This window comes from Phyllostomus discolor, chromosome 2 (genome assembly GCF_004126475.2).
Source record: "Phyllostomus discolor isolate MPI-MPIP mPhyDis1 chromosome 2, mPhyDis1.pri.v3, whole genome shotgun sequence".
Taxonomy (NCBI): Eukaryota; Metazoa; Chordata; class Mammalia; order Chiroptera; family Phyllostomidae; genus Phyllostomus; species Phyllostomus discolor.
Window position 1 is genome coordinate 195,803,603 of NC_040904.2, and position 22,470 is coordinate 195,826,072.

General features: G+C 53.1%; 1 protein-coding gene across 2 annotated transcripts in view; it reads left to right on the forward strand.

Moving 5' to 3' along the window:
* The window catches only part of VWF (von Willebrand factor), a 122,105-nt gene that overhangs the window by 52,961 nt on the left and 46,674 nt on the right, over positions 1 to 22,470 (forward strand). For both annotated transcript variants that reach the window (XM_036019418.1, XM_028532222.2), the window contains exons 17-27: positions 1,586 to 1,683; positions 3,604 to 3,764; positions 11,827 to 11,930; positions 13,157 to 13,295; positions 14,488 to 14,622; positions 16,476 to 16,622; positions 17,784 to 17,924; positions 18,070 to 18,183; positions 19,255 to 19,411; positions 20,049 to 20,207; positions 20,894 to 21,029. In XM_036019418.1, coding sequence (XP_035875311.1) covers positions 1,586 to 1,683; positions 3,604 to 3,764; positions 11,827 to 11,930; positions 13,157 to 13,295; positions 14,488 to 14,622; positions 16,476 to 16,622; positions 17,784 to 17,924; positions 18,070 to 18,183; positions 19,255 to 19,411; positions 20,049 to 20,207; positions 20,894 to 21,029 — 1,491 coding nt within the window. The remainder of the gene's footprint in view (positions 1 to 1,585; positions 1,684 to 3,603; positions 3,765 to 11,826; positions 11,931 to 13,156; positions 13,296 to 14,487; positions 14,623 to 16,475; positions 16,623 to 17,783; positions 17,925 to 18,069; positions 18,184 to 19,254; positions 19,412 to 20,048; positions 20,208 to 20,893; positions 21,030 to 22,470) is intronic.

Consider the following 22,470-nt stretch of genomic DNA (forward strand, 5'->3'; position numbering starts at 1 on the left):
ATACAAAGGAGCAGCAAGGGGAGATGGAAGCCACAATCTTTTATACCCTAATCTTAAGTGAGTGGTGGTGTGCACCATAGGTCATACAGGCCAGCCTTGGTACAATGTAGGAGAATACACAAGGGTGTGGATGCCAGGACGTGGGGACCATTGGGGCTATTCCAGAGATTAGATACCAGGAAAGTAGATACTCATGTTAGGGGATGAAGCTGGGATTGGAGGGTCGGAAAAAAAGAAAATTAAAAAAAAATTTACTGAGTCCCTTAGGCAAAGCCTGTGATGCATGCTGGGACTATTAAGGTGAGCAAGAGCAGTGATGGCTTCTGCTTTCCTGGGTCTTGGAGTCCAGTGACAGAGAGGCAGAGAGAGAGAAGTTAACCAAATCAAAACTCAACTACACATTAAGTTACAGTGTGGTTAGTTCTAAGAAGAGAAGTACGTGCACTGTGAAAGCCTGGAATGGAGTGAGGATACAGAAGGATGTGTGTGTGTGTGTTGGGCAGAAGCAACATTAGATCAAAGGAAATGGTGTGTGTAAAGGCCCTTGTGTCTGACGGGAGCAATACAGCTTCAAGACAGAAAGAAAGTCTTGGGGTTGGAGATGGGGGAGGTAGGCAGGGTCAGATCCCATGGGTCCTAAGAGGCCATGGTGGGGATCCGACCTTTATCTGAACAGCTAGTGAAGGGGAGCTATTGAAGGATTCCAAGCAGGGTTACGATCTAGGTTTTGGAAAGATACTTGGGCTGCCAAGAGGAGTGTATTTTTGAGAAATGCAAGAATAGGTGTGGAGACATCAGTTAGAAAGCTGCTGCATCGTCCAGGTGAGAGGTGACAGTGGCTCGTGGCAGTGGAGGCAGAGAAAGGGATATGAATTCCAGAGCTGCTTAGGACACAAAGTCCAAGGGCTTGGTGATGAATCAGATGCAGGGGGTGGGGAGAATGTGGTGTCACAGCTGATCCCCGAGTCTCTGGTTTCTGACTCTAGACGGATGGGGGTATCATGCAATGCAGAGCCCCGAGGGACTCCCTGGGGACTCAGAGCCCCGAGGAGGGCTGGCTTGGTGGGGGTCAGGAGTTCGGTGTTGAATATACTGAGTTTGAAGTGTCTGAGACATGGAAGGTGGCTATCATATCTCATAGGCCTTTGAATATATGGGTCCGAGGTTCAAAGGAGAGATCTGAGCTGTGGAAGCGAATTTGTGAGTCATCTCTGTAGTGGACGCTGGGGTGTGGATGACACACCGTGTGAGAAGCAGAGAAGAGCTAGGCTGCATTCCGCAGACGGGGTGAGCGGTACAGTGAGGCTAAGGAGGAACGACCCAGGAAGTAGGAGGAAAACCAGGAGAGACGTTTTCTTCTTTTTCTAGAAAAATGAAGCAGACAACAGTGATGAATACTGCTGAAAGGGGTCAAGTAAAAGAACTGAAAAACAGTTCCATTGAGTTTAGTGATCTGGTGGCCATAGCAGGCTGTGTTTCAGAGGCGTGGTGGGCCTGGGAGCCCAGAGAGTGAGTAGGAGGTGGGGAAATAGCCCTGGTGCTTGTCGCTGCTCTTGCAAAGCCGGCCTGTGTTTTCCCTCCGCAGCTACTGTGAGGATGGCTTCATGCACTGCAGCACGAGCGGAGCCCCGGGGAGCCTGTTGCCACAGCACGCCATCTTCGGCAGTCCCCCGGCTCACCGTAGTGAGTACTGCACACTCCCCCCCCCCCCCCCCCCCCCCCCCCCCCCGGGCAGGGCTCTTCTCCGCCCTCTGCCCAGACTTCTCCTGCATGGAGGCGGGGAGAGAGCTGGGCTGCTGTCTGATGTGTGTGCTCATTCAGCCTTGGGGCAGGATTGCCACAGTTACTGTTTGTTTGAGTGACTTCCAGGACGAGACACGCCTTTCTTTGCATGTTGTGAATCCAATTATTGAGGCAGGAGGAAATTTTATTCTGTGACCTGGAAAAGATTGAATTATCTGCAAGACGGATTCAGCGAGACCTGTAGTTTGCCCTTGGTGTGCTTAGCCCAGTGAGCAGCTCTGAACGGGTGGCCTTGAATGTGGTGAAAACACCTGCCTTCGATGGCCTCCTTTTCCCGAAGGACTTGCCGTCAAGAATACTTCTTTAGAGAGCTCCTCAGATGGATTTGACAGTGAGGAGAGTGGACCTGTTGCTCTCAGTTTGAAATCACAGCTCATGACCTTGCCCTATTCTGTTCAGCCTGCTGCAACAACCACATGCCACAGCCCGGGTGGCTGATAAACAGACGTTTATTGCTGACAGTTCTGGAGGCTGGAATTCTGAGGTGCCAGGTGCCAGACTGGTTGGCTGAGGGTCCTCTTCCTGGTTCATAGCTGATGCCGTTTCCCTGCATCCCCACATGGTAGAAGGGGCTGAGGAGTTCTGTGGGGTCTCTTTTCTAAGAGAGCTAATCCCATTCTTAAGGGCTCCATGCTTATGTTCTAATCACTTCCCAAAGGCCTCACCCTCTAATGCTATTATATTGGGGTTTAAGATTTCAGCATATGGATTTTTTTTGTGGGGACCCCAACATTCGGCCCATAGCTAATCTCAAGGTCACTGATGCCTGCCTCTTTCTTCTTCATGCTCTTTCATTGCAGCACCTTTTCCACTCTCCCAACCCTCTCTGCTTCATCCCGCCTCCTGGGTCTGTCTTGAATGCTTCCTCTTGCTCAGAGTCTTCCAGTCTAGTCACTGGAAGAGGTTATCTCTTTCAAAGTCAGGAAATTCCTAGAATTTTGTGAGATTTGTAAAAGCCATCTCACCTATTAGCATTTTAGTTTTCTAACAAAAGTTTCCATATGAAAATAAGGCTAAAGATGCTGGCTTTCTTGCCCCCCAGGAGATTGCAGGTGGTGTATATAGTAAGATATAAATGCTATGAAGTGCATGAGGGTTTTTGAAGGAAGGTGCTGTTTCAGTCATTGGCTGCCATCATTTATTCAATCAGCCATGGACATCTACGAACGGTCAGGAGATATATCAATGAACAGGGTAGGAAGAATCCCTGCCTTCACGGAGCACAGGTTCTAGTGGGTGAGGTTGAGGTGGGGGTGGGGTGGGAAATAAAATGAGTAAAATAGATAGTCTATCAGATGGTGATATGAGATGGTGAATGGGAGGGTGGGTGGGCATCTCAAGAGATGGATTGTTGCAAATGTAAATAGAATTCTTGGGATGGCCAGTGGCTAGGCAAAGGTTGAATGTCCTTTTGGGACCCCCCAGAGGTTCCTTTTCAGCGCCTGAACCCAGGTCCTTTAAAGCTTGGGTCTGGACATTTCTGCCACGCACCCTGATTTGGTGCAACCCACTACAGCAGGATGCAGGGGGTGCAGCATGTGGCCACCAGAGGGATGCTGGGGTCAGCAGAGATACCTCCGGTGTGGGCAACAGTCAGAAGCTCAGCTGAGTAGATGAGGCTGCCCTCGTGTCCCACACAGGGAACCTGGCTCAGGAGGTCAGGCAGTGCCCCATCCCTGGGAATGGGAAGCCCTGTGTCTTTGGAATTGAGGGAGTGCACCTAGGGGACCAAAGGACAGTGTAGAAGGCAGGTCTACTCACTCCATCACTGATGGCCTCTTTGGTTTCCCAATCCTCAAGGCAAAAGGAGCTTGTCCTGTCGGCCCCCCATGGTCAAGTTGGTGTGTCCTGCTGACAACCCGAGGGCTGAGGGGCTGGAGTGTGCGAAGACCTGCCAGAACTACGACCTGGAGTGCATGAGCATTGGCTGTGTCTCCGGCTGCCTCTGCCCGCCGGGCATGGTGAGCACCCAGGGCTGCCAGGAGGGGGCAGCCTTCCATTTTCCTGCAGGTAGAGAGACGAAGAAACAAGAGTTAAACCAGGATGGTAACTGGGTCGGGGTGGCGGCATTGGTGATGGGGACAGGGGTAGTTGTGGTCCTCTGTGGCCAAGTCAGTTGCCAGAGTCGGGATGGGAGATGGTAGGACAGTGGCTGGGTTTGATCCTGATGAGCTCTGACAAAAACACTCAGTGTGTGGAGGTGCCTTGGGAAGCAAAGCAAGAATTTCCAGAAAATACAAGTGAAAATAGGCTTTTGCACTAGAATTCTCCCAAGGGCTGCATTCCACTGCATGACGATGAGAGGACACACACGTGTATTTGATTGGCATATATTGTATGTGTACAGCTTTCTATTTCAAGAGAAGACGCTGATGTCCCTGCCATGCATCTGCAAACCATGGGTCCAACACACCCCTTTCCCACACTGAGCCCAGTTTTCCTTACCTGTCAAGTGAGTGGTGAGGTGTTGGCCCACTCTTAACATTCCATGATTTTGAGGCTGGGGTTCCGTGTCTGGCCAAAGGCATGGGGGTGTCAACTGATGGTTGTTGGTACCAATTCAACACCAACAAGAATCCCCAGTTTGGGGTGCAGTGAGGAAAAAACTTCATTCAGTGCAAAACAGCTCAGTTGTGGTACAACATGGCTGTGAGGCAGCCCTGGGGCCAGGCCCCTCTCCCGTCAGACAGCTCAGCTCCGCTCTGCCGAGACACTTCTCACAGTTCAGCTCAGCCAGGGAGACAGTCTCCAGTCATTGGTGGGAAGGAAACTGTGCACTCTCTCAGCCAGAGGGGAGCTGGCTTTTAGGACAGAGGTCCCCGCCCCTGGTCCCTGATTGGTCAGAATAGAACTGCTGTGGTTAGTCAGAGCTGTGCGGCTCCAATTGGATGGGGAATATCTCAGGCCTACTGGTTGGAATAGGATTCCTGGAACTCCTTCATAAGGCCTGGCTCAGCTGGCAGAACCCAGGGCAGGCAGGCAGCTCAGCGCAGGCCGCTCCGTGAAGTGCAGTGCAGTGCAGTTTGTGTGAGAAGCCCCTGTGTAGAAATGGCTGCTAGATTCTGTGTGTGTGTGTTTGTGTGTGCATTCTGAAATTTGAGCCCCGTTAGCCAGGAGGAGCTGCTCTTAGTGGGGGGGATCTTCTTTCTCAGGTTCACAGGGGTTTGCTGCCACCTGGCTGCTGTGCGTCTCCTGGTGGTGACAATGGTCTGAGCGTGCCCAAGTCTCCTTAACCTTCCTCCCAAGCCTAATCTTAGGCTGTTTTGAGTTATAAATGTTACACATATGTTATTCTTGTCACCCTGAAAACCAGGAAAGATTCTGGATTTTTCTTTTTAAAATGCATCCTATCCTCTCGCTTTCCCTGACTACAATTCCCCAGACCCAAAGTGAGTGCTGAGGGGCAGGTGTTGTGGAGGCCAGACTAGGAGGGGACAGAATGGTTCTTGTGTGGCTGTAAATGGCATTAATGATGCCCGGGCCTCGGCTTGGGGGGCAGTGTCCTGGGCCATGGGCATTGCCAATGTTCTGTGGAGGGCATTCAGACCCATGGCCAGCGGCCCTCAGGAGGACTGTCCCCTGGGTGAGGGCAGGGCAAATGGCCTAGCTCCTTCCCTCCAACCAACTCTTTCTTTTCCCAGACAGAAAGACACTAGCTGTTACTCATTCTCCCCCTGGGTGTTCCCCTCTGTCTTAGCCTCTCAGGATTCTGGAACTGTCTTTCCTAAAGAGGGAGCTAGAGATTGACCAGGGAGCACCCACAAACTAGAAGGTCTTGTTTGGTGCCTTCGCAGACGGCGGCTATTCAAGGAGGCATACGCGGAGGGGAGAAACAGGACAAGAGCAAGACATGGGAGAGGGGAGGGCAGGCTTCTGTGTTGCTCCTTTTACCCCAAGGGCCCCTATTTTGACTGTCCTTCCACTATCCCCAGAGGCGAAATTCTCCCACATCAGAGAAGGCTCCGGCAAGAAAAGGGGCATCCTTCACGAGATTATGTCAGCCTCAGGGACTCTTTTCAATGAACTTTTTTATTTTAATAAAGGAAATAGCACAGATAGTCTTAAATCTTAATAACCTCAATAATTGCATCATGGCCCCAAATCCCCAGTGGAGAGTGAGGCCTCAAGTACAGGATGTGGGCGCACTGTCAGGAGCCCGCTGTCATTCTTGCAGGCCCTGGGATGGACAGTCCTGGGTGTCTGTTGTGCAGCAGCGAGGGGTCTCTCCCCTCACCCTCCAGGGACTGCAGACTTGAAAGCTCATGGTTCAAGAGAGCGGGTTATTTTCACAACGGCTCCATTACAAGGCTGAGTAATGTGCTCATTGCCGAGGCCAGATTCGAGGGAGCAGGAACGTCTGGGTGATTTATGAAGTGCACCGTGTGCTGGCTGCCGCGCAGGACACGTGTGCCTGGACACAGCGCAAAGGAAAAGGGTCTGGAAAGAGCCTGTTTGGGCCCATCTGACGGCGCAGACATTCCTCCCAAGGGTGTTGCCCTGTGCGGCCCGTCCCCTGTGGAAGGCGGTGAAGTCGTGGCATGTTCCTGAGGGTGCAGGGGAAGAGCTCAGGAATCCTGCATTCTGAGGACCTGAAGCTGGGGTGGGAGGGAGGATGGAGTTCTTTCCTGGCAGGTGGTGGGGGGCAGACCTACTAAGAGCAGAAGGAGCCCCTGAGTCTGAACAGGGGTGAGAAGGCTGTGCTCTCAGTCTAGGCTTCATGGGTCCCTGGCCCCTCACCCTTGCATGGTCACTCACCCTTCCTCTGAGCCACAGCTGCCCGACCGGTCACACGGACCCATAATTTCTTCATTGCCCGTGTGCTGTGGGCCTGAAGGAGTTGTATGAAAAAGCACTTTTAACAGCAGAAAGTGCTGTAGAATCGTAGGAGCAGCTTTAATTGTTGTCTGCACAAATAAGCGAGGGGCATTCTTTGAGGCTGCGTCCATCTGCTCCTCTCGTCCACGGGAGAAACTTGAGGAGGGCCTCGAGTTTTCCTGAGTTTCCAATCTGTCGTGGACCAAAGCTCTTATACATACAATAGAATAATCGGAAAAATGAAATGAAAAAGCAGTTATATAGAAAATATGACCCCCCTGATTTTTATTAGCTACAACAAACATCCTATGTTACTCAGTCAAATTGGCGTAGGAGTTTTCTAAACCCCGTCTCTCCATTTCTGTGCTGACATCATCACAAACTGGCACTGGCCGGTGGCCCACACTTTGGGGAGCACTGCTCTTGGTTGAAGACTGCCTTTCAAAGCATCTCTCAATGTTCATTGGAAAGCCAGCAGTACCTGCTTTAAAATGTTGGGGGCAGGGAGAGAGGTCAGCATCTCGCAGTTTGTTCCAGCCCTGGCACCTGTTTAGAGAGGAGGTTTCCCGGTCCACTCCACAAGTTGCAAACTCCATCTGCTCCTGCAACTGGCGCACAGGTCTCCTTGCGTGGAACGAGGGTGGGCGTGCTTTTGATAAGCGGTCAACACCCTCATAAATGGTTGGTGGAGAAGCAGCATAAAGAAGGCACTGAATTGGAGTCTGAAAATTCTAGGTTTGAATCCCAGCTCCTGACATTCTGTTAACTGAGTGGCAAGCCATTTAAAATATTGGTGTCTGATTCTTATCACCTATAAAATTGGGTTTGAAGCATTTTGGGAGGACTGGATATGACCATGGCAGGCACAGGGAAGTTGCTTCGCAAGTGGGGATTTAATGATGTCTATTATAAGAAGTTCATGGAGGAAAACCATGAACTTCTAAATCATATAATGCATAGAGATGCTCTAGGAAATTAGCAGACACTGGGAGCAACTTTTGAGACCTCAGTGCCCACATTCTGAGGCGCACTGGATCAATAAAACAAGGGGATTGCACTAGACAATTTCCCAAGTCTTTTTCTTTAGTTCAAAGGTATGCGTACAAACTACAATAATTGCCTTTAAGTTAGAATGTTCCCAGATTCCACCACGAGGTGGCAGCAAAGCACAACCTACTGCCCACTGCTCAGTCATTCTAGCCACAGACGGAATCCTCTCTAGAAGCACCATCAAGGGCCAGAGCGAAAAGGAACCCCCCAAACCCAGGATTTCAACCCCTCTTATCCCACAGTAGGAGATTGAAGAAAGAGAGGGAACAGAACCATTCAAGGATACATACTTACAGAGGGGAGATTCTGGTCTCCTGACTCCCAGACCAGATCCTTCAGACGCTGGGCTGTGAGGTGCTCTGGAGAAGATGTACCTTTTTTTCTTGGAGATTCGCACTTACCTTTTAACATCTGGTGGTCACATTTCCAAACTGGTACCCAGTTCTGTGGGTATGAGGAAACCTGTTGGCAACTGGGAGGTGTGTTCCTTTCCCTAATTCTTTGATGCTCAGCTTTCTCACTGACCCAGTAAGAAGACTGGAATGACCTTGGCACTGTTTTGGAAGTAGAGAGCTTGGGCTCAGAGGCCTATCCAGAGTAGGCTTCACATGTGGGCATAATACATCCTGTGCAGCATCATTTAAAAAGTTCCAAGAAAGCCCTCCTGTCTTAAAAGTATCTCCTGCACTTCCTATAATTTATCAGCAATCAGGCTTCCTGAAATGTAATAGGCATAAATTCATTTTGGTGAACAAGCAAGAGCTTTAAAAAAGCTCACAATGTTATAAATCCTTATGGGAAGTCATTCACACCTTAGTGTGAATTATTTCATCAGATTTTTTTTCCTTCCTAGCAAACAAAGCATTGAAATCAGCTGCACTGAGCTGAAAGTATTGATGGGGTGGGAGAATGAATAAAGGGCAGTTGGAAGGCAAAAAAGATTTTGGAGTATGGTGTTCATGTATGGGGGTGAGGTGGAGATGGGGCCCTTTCAGAGATGTGTAACAAAACCATTTTTTTCTACTTCATAAGTTTTTGGGAGCTGGTCAAGACCTGGGATCATGCTCCCAGTGTGAGCCGTTCTTACTAAAGATGTCATGACACGAAGAACAGTAATGACGACTATTTCTGCCTATTCTGCAGCCTTTGAAGGACATTTGTCAACTTATCCTTTTGGTGTCCCAAAGGGACAAACCCTAGGCAGTGATGGTTCTCCCCATTTTAAACATGAAGCCTAAGGAACCTGTCACAAAACCCACTTGGGGACAGCTATACTGACCTACTCTGTGTCCAGGTCCTGTTCGTCCCCTGCACTGGGCCTTGATCTTTCTGTCTCCATGAATTTCTGCAATGTTTCAGCACTCCCCGGGTGATTGGGGCTGGGCTGGCGTTACTTGATCTTCCCTCCCAAGTGGGGAGCCTCCTGCTGAGGTGTGATCTGGAAACCTCTCCTCTCCTTTTAAGGTTATACTTTGTCTTCCCAGTCCTCCCCTCCCCCCAGCTTGGATTTAGGGATCTATTCCCATGCCTCTGGTGTCTTTCCAGCAGTCCTTACTCAAAAGGTCCTTTCTTTTATTAAAATACAGTTGACATACAATATTATATTAATTATCTCAGGTACACAACCTTCTTTTTCAACTTCTGTACACCTAACAAAGAGATCACCATGATAAATCTAGGGGCTATCTGCCATGTACAAAGGCATATTATTACCATATTATCGACTATATTCCCTACACTGTACATTATAACCCCGTGACTTATTTATTTTATAACTGGAAATTTGTGTTCTTATTTCCCTTTACCCTTTTTTTTAATCCCTTTCCCCAACCCTTTCCCTCTGGCAACAATTAGATTGTTCTCTGCATCTATGAGTCTGTTTTTTTTTGAAATTTTGTTCGCTTTGTTTTTTAGATTTCAGATATATGTAAAAATCATGCAGTCCTATTTTGATATTGTAATCCACCAATTCCTAATCTCTTCTTACTAAAATAAGTCAGGGCAGAGGGGAGCACAGAGGAATTAGCAGCATAATCTCATGGCCAAGCTGGGATTTGAGTTTTCTGTCCACTGCAGCAGGGCTGGCTGGCTGCCTGGGACTCAGCCCTGGGCCAGGGGAGGAGCTGCCTGGGCCCTGGTGTGTGGGACGTTTTGTCCGTGGGTTGGCTATTTTGAAGAGAGGTAAAAACAACCCACGTGCAGACCAAGAGACCCGGGAGCCCTCAACCCAGTCTGCTGTAGGCGAAGGGACAGCACGTGTTCTGTTGAGGTGAGGTGAGGCCAGGGCTCTGTTTCCTGAAATCTACCCCTATGCACCCCGAATCACTTCTTCTCACGTAATGTTTCCAATATAAGACTTATTTGTGGGTCTCCATTAACAGTAGACTGGGTGAGGGCTGGTGTTACCCAGTAGACGCATATTTATGTTATTCTTAGGGTAGCCACTAGGTGGCAGGCCTCAGCCTTCAGTCAGAGCTGACAAAGTTTGAGGGGATGTGGGAATGAACCCTAATTGTGATGGCCTATGAAGACGGGCAGACAGACAATTTTTCATTTCCCCCTGATCCTACCAAGTTGCCATCTTCCCTATCAGGCATCTCAGCTCCTTGTCTTCCAAGAACAGCGGTCGTAGGTGGTAAGAACTACCAAGAATGTGGCTGATTTGCACCTTCCTCGTTCTCTGCCCATTCCTGCCCCCTCCCGGCCCCTATCCTGCCCCTTCGCTTTGGCTCTAAGGACTCAGGAGACCAACAGAGGCTGGGTGAAGGTGAATCCCCTCCCAACACACACACACACACACACACACGCACACACACACACACTTTAGCCTCTGATCCTGGACACGAAAGCCTTTTGTCTAGCCCAAAGGGCTTTGTCTCACTCATTTCAAGCCTGGGCAACGCAGGCTTGTCTGGGGGGTGACCGAATCACTGGATCCCGAGCCATCCATACTAGGAGTTTCTCATCCCTCAGGTGGCTCTAGAACCAAAGTGCCATGGTCCCCTCCTCTGAGGGTGACCCAGGGCTCTTTTAGATCACCCAGGGGCAGGCCACGCCAGCGTGGACACCCAGGACTGCCTCCTGCAGTTGGGGCGGAAGCGGATCTACCTGTTGGGGTCAGAGTGGGTGTGGCCAGCTCTCCCTGAACCCCCTGGGGCCAGATGGTCTTAGTTGTCCGCCCCCTCACCCCAACAGACCCGAGGAGTGTAACATGCTCCTGTAGTAACTTCTTTGTGCCCGGAGGGCAGGGACGTGGAGCGGCCCGCGTGCAGGGTGTGTCAGAACCTCAGGGCACTGGGTGAGGAGGGCACACCTGGGGCTCGAACAAGACCCAGACTCTGGTTTGGGTGCATCTCTGCCCATGACCAACATTTAACTTCCAATTCCAGGGTATCAAGTGCATTAATAATTGATTCATTCACTTTATTAAATACATTGCCCATTTTCTTCAATTATAAACATAGTAGATGCTCATTAAAGAACATTGGGGAAAAAAGTTTAAAACCAAAAAAGAAAACAAAATCCCCCTATCCTAGCTCACCATCTGGAGGCAACTTCTATATTTCCTTTGTCTTTTTTTGAAATATGTATATATATATTTTCATAATTGGGACCATATGCATATACAGTTTTTTCTCCCCTGTTTTAAAAATTAGCAGCATAAATATTTCTCACATCTTTTAAGATTGCCCCAAAGGGCCACTCTAATAGCTCCAGGGGACACCATCACCTGGCAAGTCCTGAATGGAGTTAATCATGTCTCTATTGTTGAACACTTGGTGGTTCCCATTTTTTTTTGCAATGATAATTGTATATTAATCTTTGGCCACAATAACTCTCTTTCCTTTGGAGAAATTCTCTGCATAGAATTACTACACCTAAGGATATGTGCATCTCAAGGTTTTTTGACACATGTTACCAAAGAGTCTGCATTCAGGTTCCAGGTTGCCGTGCCCCCAGCAGGGAATGAGGGCAGAAGGTGGTCAGAGAGTCCGCAGCCGAGCTGGGGAGGATCCGCATAGATGGGCACCGTGTCCACCGAGCCCTAGCCTGGCCGTGGGTTCCCTGGCCAGGCCTCAGGCTGAGGCAGCCTTCCCAGCAGGGCTCCAGGTCACTCAAGTCCAGGTCACCCAAGACTTGCTGATTGCTTTCCCTTAGGTCCGGCATGAAAACCGATGTGTGGCCCTGGAAAGGTGTCCCTGCTTCCATCAGGGCAAAGAGTATGCCCCTGGAGAGACGGTGAAGATTGACTGCAACACTTGGTGAGGCCCTGGGAGAGGCTTTTGCGGGGACTGAGCCATTGCGGGTGGAGTCAGCAGAGGCGGGGATGAAGGTCAGGATGCTGTGGGTAGAGTCATGGCCAAGGACCTCTGGCACCGGCCTCCAGCACCCTGAGGGCATGTGGTTCCTCTTCTTCTTTTCGTGCCTCCATGTTTCTCTCTGTAAAATGGGAAGAATCTTTATTGTCACCTGTACTCACCTGTACAAACTCTACAAGAGGTTAGTGATTTTAGTGATTCTGTTCAGAGAGGTGGGGCCTGGGGAAGATAAGAACCTTGCCCTGTATTAGCCATTGCACACGGACCAAGCTTCCAAAGGGCGTGGGGTTTGGAGGGTCCTTCTCCTGCCTTATGTCGCCCCCGGAGGCACATTGCCAGTGTGGCCGTAATGGCACGGTTTGAAAAGGGACCTTGTGAGGGTGGCTGGTTTTTCTTTCCCTTCTCCTTGGCCATCCTTCACACCACCCTCTGCTCTGCTCACTTACTGTGCTTTTGATGCTGGGGCCATGCCCAGCTTTACAGAAAGTCCCATGTGGAAGGAGGCGGGAAGGTGGGCGCTGAGCCATCTCCTAGGCCTGAGGTCTGAGCCATCTCCGTTCAGATGCACAGAGGGGGCTTCCTCGTGTCAGTTCTGGTTACCGGGTGGCGGGATGGGGCGTTGTGGCAGTTGGCAAATCCCTGTAGATTTAAGCACATAACTGTGTGCACACAGAACCTCTCCTGGCAGAAGCTCACAGTTGATCACAACTTCCCTGACTCAGAACGTTCGCTGTCCTGTCTTGTTTCCCCCGTGAGCCTCAGACGGTCTGCGTCCTCAGTGTCTGTTTCCCGGGAGGCCCTGGCTCTGCTCTCAGGCCGCTCCCAGGGAGGCTGGGCCTTGGCAGACCCACGGCAGGTGGTCTATGGCGGACCTAGCTCTCTTCTCCTGGCTGCCTGGATCACCCACGCCCTTCTGTGCCTCAGTGTCCCTCTTGTAATGGGGTGCAGCATGACTTGCCTCTCTTCTCCTGGGTTGCGCTTTCAAAATGTGTCAGTGGATGACGGCAACCCCACCCCTCACCCCCAATGAGGCTGTAGATCCTCCGCTTCCTGAGGCTTCCTGGAAGGTTGGGTGGCACCCGGAGCATTCTTTGTTCCTCCATGGCCTCCTCATTCCACAACAACGCCCACCCCTCATGTCCTGCCGTCCTTGCCATTACTGTCCCCAGCGTCTGTCGGGACCGGAAGTGGAACTGCACGGACCACGTGTGTGACGCCACGTGCTCCACGCTCGGCATGGCCCACTACCTCACCTTCGACGGGCTCAAGTACCGGTTCCCCGGGGAGTGCCAGTACGTCCTGGCGCAGGTGAGTGGGAGGGAGGGCTGTGCTGTCTGTCCTTAGGAGGGGTGGGCGGTGCTGGCTGCAACCTGGGGTTTCTGGGCCAGAGCCTGTTGTTCTGTCCATAGAAACAACTCTGGGGTTGGAGTGACGGCGGTCCAGCCTCTGAAAGAGGTGCCTGAAGAGGTCTGAGTTTGAACTTCATAGTGATTGCTCATCTTTTGTTAGGTTACCTGGATGGAGACTTATAAAAACAGGACAGAAGCTCATCTCTTGACTGGGATTGTTGTGGGGCAAGGCTACCATCATCCCAAATTAGCACCAAAACAGAACTAGAGAAAGGCATCCGTTCCTGCTGGAAGACATGGCCTCCTCAGTCAGGATGTGCCATGGGGCGGGGAGTGAGGCTGAATTTCAGGCTGTGCTCAGCCCCCCCCCCCCGCCCCCACCCCACTAGCACCCTCGTGCAGTGAATAACCCACACAGCCTCATGCAGAGCCCTGGACAGGGAGATGGCGGAAATGACCCCTGGAGTTTGCTTTCTGCCTTATGATTCTATTGCATTCTCCACATTTTCTTTTCTAACCTGGTGCAGTTCAGAATGGGCAGGAAGCAGGTGGGGGGCACAGAACAGTCACGCTTCCCAGCAGGATGAGAAAGGACCCCGGAAATCCTAGTGAGCTGGTGAGTGAAGGCATGGGCTCCCCTGCCTTCCTCTCCCATTGTATGGATTCCTGTACATTTCTCTTGCTGGTTGACACTGTAGTGGGTAAGCAAGGAGGCATGGGGCCTTTTCTCATGAGGTATGAGACAGCTTGACTCTGTGAAACTCTGAACGAGTGTGGTCTCTCTGTCTCTCTCCATTCTTGGGAGGAGGTTGGGTAGTGGGCAGCTGGTGTGGTTTGCAGGAATGGCCACAACCCGGTAGGAGCGTCAGCCACAGAGACTGAGCTGCAGGCCCTGAGAGTCAGGCAGCTAGGGTAACTGAGCATGCATGCCTGCCCAGCACGCTGGGAGTGGGGCAGAACCAGCAGCGCCCTGACCGGCCACATGCAGAGCATGCTGGGACTGAGCAGCCCCGCCAGGCAGCCATGTGCAAAGCATGCTGGGAGTGAGCAGCAGCACCAACCAGCCGAGTCTCTACCATCCACACCAGAGCTTCTGATCTGTAGAGAGGTGGCAGGAATAATATTTCTCTCTGGGCATCTCATTTCTCCAGGATTACTGTGGCGATAACCCTGGGACCTTCCGGATCCTGGTGGGGAACGAGGGATGCGGCTACCCCTCGGTGAAATGCAAGAAGCGGGTCACCATCCTGGTGGAAGGAGGAGAGATTGAACTGTTTGATGGGGAGGTGAGTGCCAGCCCTGTCCCTCTCCCCTCAGGCCCCCTTTGTTCTTCCGTTTAGAACTTGTGTGAATGGAATACTGTGCTGCCGTGAGCGAGCAGGAGGTGGCGCTATATCGTCTGTGACACATCGTGTAAGAACAAGTCACAGGTGCACTTGCATAACGTGACCCCATCACAGTAAAGCGGGGTGCAGAGCTATGTGTGGAGGAGGGTGTGGAACTACCTGCACAGGCATAGGAAGACCCAGGGCTTTCCCCTGGAGGGGGGACTTTCCCTTTCATATAGATGTGTATATGGTATGTGTAAAATACAATTATATATGCATATATTACATACACACCTATGAAATATGTATATTTCAGAAAAATAAAATGTGTATATTTTGGGAAGGGATGGTGTTTTGGGGAGTTTCACTTTCATATTTTCAGTTCTTCTCAGGTAAATGTTTTTTTTAAAGAGCCCCAAGGAGCAGGAGGCAGGCGCTGTCCCCGCGTAGTCAGGGCTTTGACGTGGTTCTCAGGGGGCACCCTGCGGAAAACGCTGATCGGGGCCCAACCCCAGGCTCCGACTCGTGGGTCTGCCTGGGGCTCAGGACTCTGCAGCTGAGGTGGCGGGCAGTCCCCAGACCCCAGTTTCCATTGCACTGGTCTCACTCCAGCTAGTACGAGGGAGACCCAGGGCCTGGGCCGACACCAGCCCTGGTATGTTCATTTCATCCCATGGCCTCAGCCTGCATCCCGACCTTCCGCAAACACCCCTCCCCAACGTCAGGGGACGGAGGTGAGTTGTCCTCCGTGTGGAAGGAATCTGTGCAGCAGGTGTGACCTACTGACTGCGAGTCAGTAGTGTCAGCTCCGTTTCAGAGGAGCGCCACACTCAGGACAGATGACAGTGGCGAGGTGGAAGAGGCGGCGTGCACAGATGACGAGCTTTGTGTGCTGTGGGTTGCTAAGGAGGGGGCCTTTGCAAGGGGTGGCAGCACGGCAGCACCAGCAGCAGTTTTATGAGTTGGATATCCAGGCCGCTGAAGTGGGCTCGGAGGGCTCAGCACTGGCAGTGACTCGGCCAGTCAAGGACTCAGGTCCAACGCCTACAACTGAAATCTGTGATTCCTGCCGCCAGCCCCAGCTCCTCAGCCTCTCTGTTCTCTGTCAGCTCTGACTCCTGATGGCAGTGCCCCTGGGGAGTGTGAGGTGGGGGAAGGCGAGGAAAGAGCCTGGTGCTCCTTTTTGTAGAGGGATACATTTTTAAAAAAAGATTTTGTTCATTTATTTTTAGACAGAAGGGAAGGGAGGGAGAAAAGGAAGGAGAGAAACATCAATGTGTGGTTGCCTCTCACATGCCCCCTACTGGGTGCTGGCCTGCAACCCAGGCATGTCCCTTGACTGGGAATTGAACCAGCGACCCTTGGTTCACAGGCCAGCGCTCAATCCACTGAGCCACACCAGCCAGGGTGAGGGATACATTTTTAACTCAATGGCTTGGAGATGCTTAAAACCATTGCCACGTTAAAAAACCTATGTATGGGACCACATGTATTTAATGATCAAGTGTCAAAAAATTCTTTCTGTGAAGTGGTGGATGGTCTTCTGGTAGTTGGTTTTGTTGTATTTTTAATCTCATCATTATGCTTTTGCTGCCACCTCTATGGCTGTCCCTGAGTCAGAGGATTCTTGGAGAGTGGCAGGTGACATGGACACACAAACGTCCAGGCAGGTGCTGGCCCTGAAGGGACGAGCTCTTACCGAATGGAGCAAAAGGCTCCTGGTTCTGGAGAGCCACGGAGGCGGTGTGGGTGTGGGGCAGGCGGGGAGCTGCACACCCCCTCTCCCTGTCTCACGAGGAGTCCTCCTTCAGGTGAACGTGAAGAGGCCCATGGAGGATGAAACTAACTTCGAGGTGGTGGAGTCCGGCCGCTACGTCATCCTGCTGCTGGGCAAGGCTCTCTCTGTGGTCTGGGACCACCACCTGGGCGTCTCCGTGGTGCTGAAGCAGACATACCAGGTCAGTGGCCCTCTTCCTCATCTCCTGTGTGTGACCCAGCATTGCGACCTTCTGCAGCTTCCTCAGTAGCAGGAGGTAGACACTGCTTCGCCTGATGTCTCAGGGAAGGTGGGTAGTGTGAAAAGGGGGTGCAGGAGCAGAATCTTCAGAGCAGGGACGGGGGGAGCCACACGAGCATCTGGACGAGAGAATTTAGGCCCGTGTGAAGGCCTCGGGGAGGACGATGTTTGCAATGTCTGAGCAAGGGTGTCTGCGGCTGGAGCGGAGGCGCTTGGGGAGAATGGGCGTGAACAAGGGTCGGGAGGAGGCAGGGGCCATGCTGGGGGGCTGTTAGGCCTTTTGTCCAACGGTGGGCACATTCCTACATGTTTCCCAGTAACTTGTACCCATTGTACCAAACCAAATTCTCCATACTGAAGCGAAACAGAGCAAGCCACATCTCTGTGTTCCAAGCCAGAGCTCCACCGGTGTTGGAAGAGCATAGCACCCCTTCTGTCCCAGGTTGGATGTTCCCAGTTCCTCCTGTAGTTCTGTGTCAGGGTTCCCATCCACTCAGTGATCACTTGTTTAGGACTCGTATACTGACACCGTGATAGGTGAACACAAAGACGAATAAGGTATCAGGTCGGCCCTGGTGGCGTTTAGTATACACGGAATCCTGGCCAGCCTGCTCTGGACGGCTGTGGTGCTCCAGGTGAGGGCCTCACCGTCCCGGTGCCTCACCCACAGGAAAGTAGGATTAGAGCATTCTTCCCTCAGACGCCTCCACTTTCATTGAGGTAACGATGAACCAGCTCCTCTCTCTGCTCAGGCATTACTGGCGGAGATGATGGCTCGCCCTCGAGATACCAGGGCCAAGGCTGCCCACTGCCCACTTCCGCCCTGGGCCAACTGCGGGACATGGGCAAGCTGCCTGTCTTTGGGAACGATCTTTTTTCTTTAACTGTAACATTAGGTCAGTGCGGAAGGCGGGAAAGGCCTTGCAAGGGCAAGGCTTTGCTGATCTCCCTGGTCTCCTCATGGGTCTGCCTCCCTGCCCCCCCACCCACCCTCCTCTTCCTCAGATGAGCCTGGCTCCTTTGCTGTCTGGAGCCCTCTGGCCCCGAGTCGGCATCTGCCCTGAGGTTCGAGGTGCTCACAATCTCAACCTGTGTCCCTCAGGAGCGGGTGTGCGGCCTCTGTGGGAACTTCGACGGCATCCAGAACAACGACTTCACCGGCAGCAACCTCCACGTGGAGGAAGACGCCGTGGACTTCGGGAACTCCTGGAAAGTGAGCCCGCAGTGTGCTGACACCAGGAAGGTGCGTCCGGGGGCTCTGCGAGGGCCGTGGGTGGTGGGCGGAGGGTGGTGTGCACCGCAGTGGTGGCGGGCACCTGGAGAGGGGCCCCTGGGTCCTTCTGGGTTGACTGTTTGGGGCCATTCGTGTCCTGTTGCCCTGTCCCCAGGTGCCGCTGGACTCATCCCCCGCCAGCTGCCACAACAACATCATGAAGCAGGGCATGGTGGACTCCTCCTGCAGGATCCTCACCAGCGGCATCTTCCAGGACTGCAATAAGCTGGTGAGCACTGCGGGGGTTACCAGAGGCGCTGAGGGCTGACCAGCAGCTCGGGTGCGGAGCCTCTCATTGTGGGTGCTGCCTGGGAGCCTTTGACGTGATGCGTCCAGTCACCTCTCCCCTCCCTTTCTTGTCTTCGGGCTGGGAAGCAGCAAGGGTAACGACAGCTTGTGAGGACAGCCATGCCTGTGAGTCATTCTCCTCTGCAAGGCAGCGCTCTTCTGGCCTCACTCAGTCTTAGGGTTTCTTCCCCCACGTATAATCTTGTCTCCAACACGAGAGCCAGGAATTTCATTTTCCTGTTACCTCACGATGTCTTCAGACCTGAGTACTCTCTCCTCTGCCTCCATAAAACCCGTTAGCTCCTAGGTCTTGTCTCAAAACCCCCTTGTTAACTCCAGGGGTTCTGAGCCCTTATTCTACGGCTGGTTTCTGTGTCTTCACCTCCAGTGGCGGGAAGGACATCCCCAATCACATGCACCCTTCGGTGTAGCAGCACCAGAGTGGGCGTGACTGGCCCCGCATCTCAGTTCCCTCCTGTCCACCCAGTGGGTTCCAGTCCTCGAGGTCTCCAAAGGGTGCTCAGGGGCTGAACCTGATGGAGAAATTGGGAGAGTGAGGACAGCGAGAGGGGTGGGGGGACTTCGGATTGTTGGAAGGTCTTGGAAAGAACAGCCACGCAGCGTCTGCATCCATTCTTCTCACAGCTTCTCTGAAAAGGGACACGTGTGTGTGTGGTGGCATGTTCGTGGGGAAGGTGGGGCGGTTCCCGTGAGTGCACATGGGTTGTGGGCAGGCGACCTCTTCATGTAGACTTGGGGTCGGAATCCAGGAGTACTCGTGCGCAGGCTGGTCCTACCCACCAGCACACTAGCCCCACGGCCCCTCAGGGAGGCAGCTTTGGTGCCCTGATGTGTTCCCTCTTCCTCCTTGCTGGACGGAGGCAAGGAAAGAGAGTGACCAGTGTGTGTCTCTGGAGCCCCCTTTTCCTACTGTGAACGCTCCCACCCAGACCGACAGCCAGAGGGCCTAGCTCTGGTCCCCGTCCCAGGCCACCCTGCGGCTCCCTTGCAGGTGGACCCCGAGCCCTTCCTGGATGTGTGCATCTACGACACCTGCTCCTGCGAGTCTGTCGGGGACTGCGCCTGCTTCTGCGACACCATCGCCGCCTACGCTCACCTGTGCGCCCAGCACGGCAAGGTGGTGACCTGGAGGACAGCCACACTGTGCCGTGAGTCTCCATGTCCCTCCGGATCTCCCCTCCACCCCATGCGTCTAGACTTGAGGCCTTAAAGTGGGGTGCAGGGGGACACCTTCATGGGAGGGAAGGCAGAGCTCCAGTATGGGGACGAATGGCAGAGGCAGAAGTGGGGAGTCACAGGTGTGAGTGAGGAGGGACAGGGGACAGGCAGCGAAGACACTACTACGGAGAGACCCTTCTGGACGAGTTCCGCGGGAGGGAGGAGAGGGAGCAGCGATGCAGATGCAGAGGAGAGGGCAGTGAATGCATTATCTGTAATCAGACACTATGGTGCTTGCCGGCACGAGGGTCCGGCTCCTCCTTTTCTGTGGGGCTTCCTCCTCCGGTGTGAGCGGTGGGTTCTTTTTATGTGGAACGCCGACTGAGAACCAGTAGGTTGCCGGGTTGGGTGCTTTATGAGTCCAGAAGCCCCTACCGCTGGGGGCTCCCGCAGTTCCTCAGTTCCCCAGTCTGCTCATCGTCGTCCCCCGCCCCCAAACCCTGCTCAGTGCCCTCACCCCTGCTGTCTCGCTGCCCTCTGTGCAGGGGGCCTTGCTCAGTCCCTGCTCCTCAGGTTGCCCAGGGCGGCCTGCGCTCTGAGTCACGCTCGTGTCTTCTGCCCGCACAGCCCAGAGCTGCGAGGAGCGGAACCTGCGGGAGAACGGGTACGAGTGCGAGTGGCGCTACAACAGCTGCGCGCCCGCCTGCCCCACCACGTGCCAGCACCCGGAGCCGCTGGCCTGCCCCGTGCGGTGTGTGGAGGGCTGCCACGCCCACTGCCCTCCAGGTCAGCCCCGCCCCCCGCCCCGCCCTGGGTGGGGGTGGGCTGCAGGGCTGGGGCGGGTTGCCAGGAAAGGCAGTTCCTTGCCCTACGTCCTGGCCCAGCGGTGCCCCGCCCCTGACCCTGTGACCCTGGGTTCTGTTTCCCTGTGTCGTTCTGTCAAAGCCTGGCCAGCTGTGACTTTTGTCAGGTTGAGCTCATGGACGATGCTTCTGGTGCTTGTTCACAGGCTCATCACCTACAGCAGCAGATCTGGCCAAATTTGCCGCAACAGTGGGGGCGTTCTATTGAAATGTGGCTGTGTGTCTGCGGAGCTTAACTTTCAACTTCATTTAGTGTTGATTTAAGTTTAAATCTAGCTACGTATGGTTTCCTGGCTGCTGTAGTGGGGGGCACAGACTATAGAGTTACCAAATCAGTCTTTGGTGGAACAAAAAAGGCCCTCGAAAGAGACAAGATTTCATTCGAGCTGAGGCTCGGGGGCAGCGAAGAAGGGTGATGCTCCTCCGCCTTCCAATTCTGCAAGGGGGGAATCAGGTCTCTCAGAGAACGGAGGTTGTTCCCCCGGAGGGGGGTGACTCTTGGGGGAGGCCGGCAGAGCTGGCTTCTGGGACAGGTCCCTTTCGCTGGAAGTCAGACTTCCTTGTGGAAAAGGAGAGGCCGTGGCTCCTAACCAGAGGTCTGTCACGCAGGGAAAGTCCTGGATGAGCTTCTGCAGACCTGCGTCGATGTGGAGGACTGTCCTGTGTGTGAGGTGTCCGGCCGGCGCTTAGCCTCCGGGAAGAAAATCACCTTGAACGCCAGTGACCCGAAGCACTGCCAGATTTGGTAAAACCTGGTGGTTTGAAGTATATGAGTTTTACTGTCTTCTCTGGGGGCCTGCTCCGAGGGGCGGGTTTGGGGAAAACTTCCTCACTATGTGAGTTGAGAGTCAGTTTTTGTTTAGTTTATTTCCCCCTCTTTAAGAACAGACTAGGTTGTTTCTCCAGAAAATATCTCCTTTTTTTAAAAAAAAGATTTTATTTATTTATTTTTAGAAAGGGGGAGGGAGAAAGAGAGAGGGAAACATCGGTGTGTGGTTGACTCTCACACGCCCCCTACTGGGGACCTGGCTGCAACCCAGGCACGCATCCTGACTGGGAATGGAACCAGTGACCCTTTGGTTCACAGGCCTGCGTTCAGTGAGCTGAGCCACCCCAGCCAGAGCCAGGAAATATCTCTTAAGAGAACAGTTAGGCATCTTAACCTCTTCTCGCTGAAGGATGAGTGAGGTTTCTTATTGCTCCTGGAGGTCATATCTAGTGTGGGACTCATCGGTGAAAGCCGGGTTTCTGTTTTCTACTGGAGGTGGGGATGCGGGAGAGCAGAGTGAGACACAACCCTGAGCCCTCAGTGTTCCTTTGGGCCACAGTCAAAGTCCCAGGACGGGGCTGTGTGAAGGGGAGGGAAGACACTCAGCGCCGCTCCCTGCGTTCTCTCACCTGATCACCTGATCGCCCCTGGGAACTAGGCAGTTTGGGGAGGGGGGACGAGTCCTCAGTGTTAGCCCTGAGCTTTCTGGAGTCCTGCTCCTAAGCAAGGAACGTGTATTTGGATGTCGGTATATTCAATACCCCTTCTTATGTGAGCTTAAAACTTGAGAACTTAAATTCACCAGGGAAGGGGCTGCGGCCACAGCTGCCAGAGTCAGATCCCGCCGCAGCCATCTGTGCAAACACGAGTGAGCACTGCCCGGCGGGGTGAGTTTGCTGGCAAACACAGGAAACGAGAAAGTATGTCACTCATGCACGGTTAGCAAAGATTGAAGCAATAAATTGTGTGGACCACGAGGAAGCAGGAATTAGCTTCACAGTAAGACCCTGCCTGTCCACCCTCCCCATGCTGCGGTGGGGACTGTAGAGAGCAAAGAGCGAGTCCCAGGTGGGCACGGGGCCCTGAGCCACGGGATCGGAAAGCGTAGAGCCGTCTCCCCACCTCCCCCTGCTGGCACCTAGGGAACGTATTGCAGAGGCAGACAGGTGTGGGCAGGAGTTGCAAAGCAGCCTCGAACATCGCTGAACAGGGCTCAGGACACTGCTGCCCGCTTGGGCTTCCTGGGGGAGCGGAAGGCAAGTTGCCTCAAAGGCCAAGAGTTCGTGTAAGAGAAGGTCCTGGCCTGGATTTCCCCTGGGCTCTGGCGTAGCCTGCCACTTTCCGGCACCCTGGGAAAAGGAGGAGTGAGCTGAAGGGACTAGTGTGTAGGGCTGGTGTGTGGGGATTTGTGTCAGGG